General features: G+C 36.2%; 1 gene segment (V, D, J or C); it reads right to left on the reverse strand.

The window, feature by feature from the left end:
* Window positions 1-1,260, reverse strand: part of LOC107081024 — a gene marked incomplete at its 5' end in the record, with an annotated part of 1,485 nt that extends 225 nt beyond the window's left edge. The window contains 2 exon segments of the C gene segment in view: window positions 96-217; window positions 1,221-1,260. Of these exon segments, the coding sequence occupies window positions 96-217; window positions 1,221-1,260 (162 nt within the window).
* Window positions 1,261-1,288: the final 28 nt, after the last annotated feature.

Consider the following 1,288-nt stretch of genomic DNA (forward strand, 5'->3'; position numbering starts at 1 on the left):
CTGCTCCAGCTGTAGAGGCCGTCCTTCTGCAGCACTCCTCGGCTCTTGTTCTCCTCCCAGCTGAAGCTGAAGCTGCTGCTGCTGCTGCCGTCCACCTTCCAGGACAGACTCCAGTCTGAGGGGAAGCCCTTGTTGGCCAGACACATGAGGGTGGCCTTCCCCTGCTGCAGCTCCTCACTGGAGGGGGGCAGCACTGTCAGGGTGGGACGGGTGTCACCTAGGAGACACCAATCAGGTTAGAGAACATGACAAAGAAATCTGTCAGTTACTGTATACAGAAAAAAAATCTAAGCATTTTAATGATCCAGCAGTGATCTTCTCTACCAGGATGTTCCTGCCAGATGTCTTTTTGCTCCAACAGTCACTTCTTCACTTAATGTTTCACTTCCCCTCCTGAACCAAATCATGCATATCAGCCTTATCATAATGTACCCACCTTACATAGTTAATTCAGACTTTAAGGGAAAGGTCTCAATATTTTTTTTACTCACATTTTAATTATAAATTTCTCACTAGAATTTGGTACCAAAAATGTAAAATGTAGCCAATACATTTTACATTTAGGTTCTTTTTTTTGAGGTTCCATGTCTATTAAAGGTTAATAGAAAAAATAAAGACTAAAGGTGTGAGAATACAGATTACATTACATGGGATGTTATATATCAGTAATTATGGACATAAAAAAGCTTTTGAGAACTAAATTACAAACATTGACTTTGATTCTACTTAAATTACATTGTATAGGTCAAGGTACTACCCTATACATGTTTTTTAATCACAAAAAGAAATACTGAAATAATTTTTTTTTTTTAAAGAGTAAGATATAATTATTTATTCCTTAAAATTCTGCAGACTTATTTCCAAACTCTGTAGTGTTTTCTCCACTGACCGTGTACCACAGTGATACAAAAACTGAATGAGCCGTTTTACAGAAACCTCTGACTGTTAGAGACGCAGCTCTACGACTTTACAGACTTAAATAAATCCAACATATCTGGATTACACAATATAAAGAAAGATGTACTGATAAATCTATGGTGGGACATTCATATTATATTTTGGTTTTAGATTTGAAAATATATAATTGCCTTAATATCTCCCATCAGCGTTTTGTTGATTAAAAAAATTATTTACCTAAATTATTTCCTCATTCTAACAATTATGAAAAAAAAAAAAAAAAACTACCAAAAAATAAAATAGTGCAAAACAGTTTTACTTACTTCCAAACTCCAATCTGGTTCCTCCACCAAACGTGTACCACAGTGATACAAACTGATGGAACCGTCGT

Source organism: Cyprinodon variegatus, unplaced genomic scaffold, assembly GCF_000732505.1.
Source record: "Cyprinodon variegatus isolate N-32 unplaced genomic scaffold, C_variegatus-1.0 Scaffold2696, whole genome shotgun sequence".
In the NCBI taxonomy this organism is placed as follows: Eukaryota; Metazoa; Chordata; class Actinopteri; order Cyprinodontiformes; family Cyprinodontidae; genus Cyprinodon; species Cyprinodon variegatus.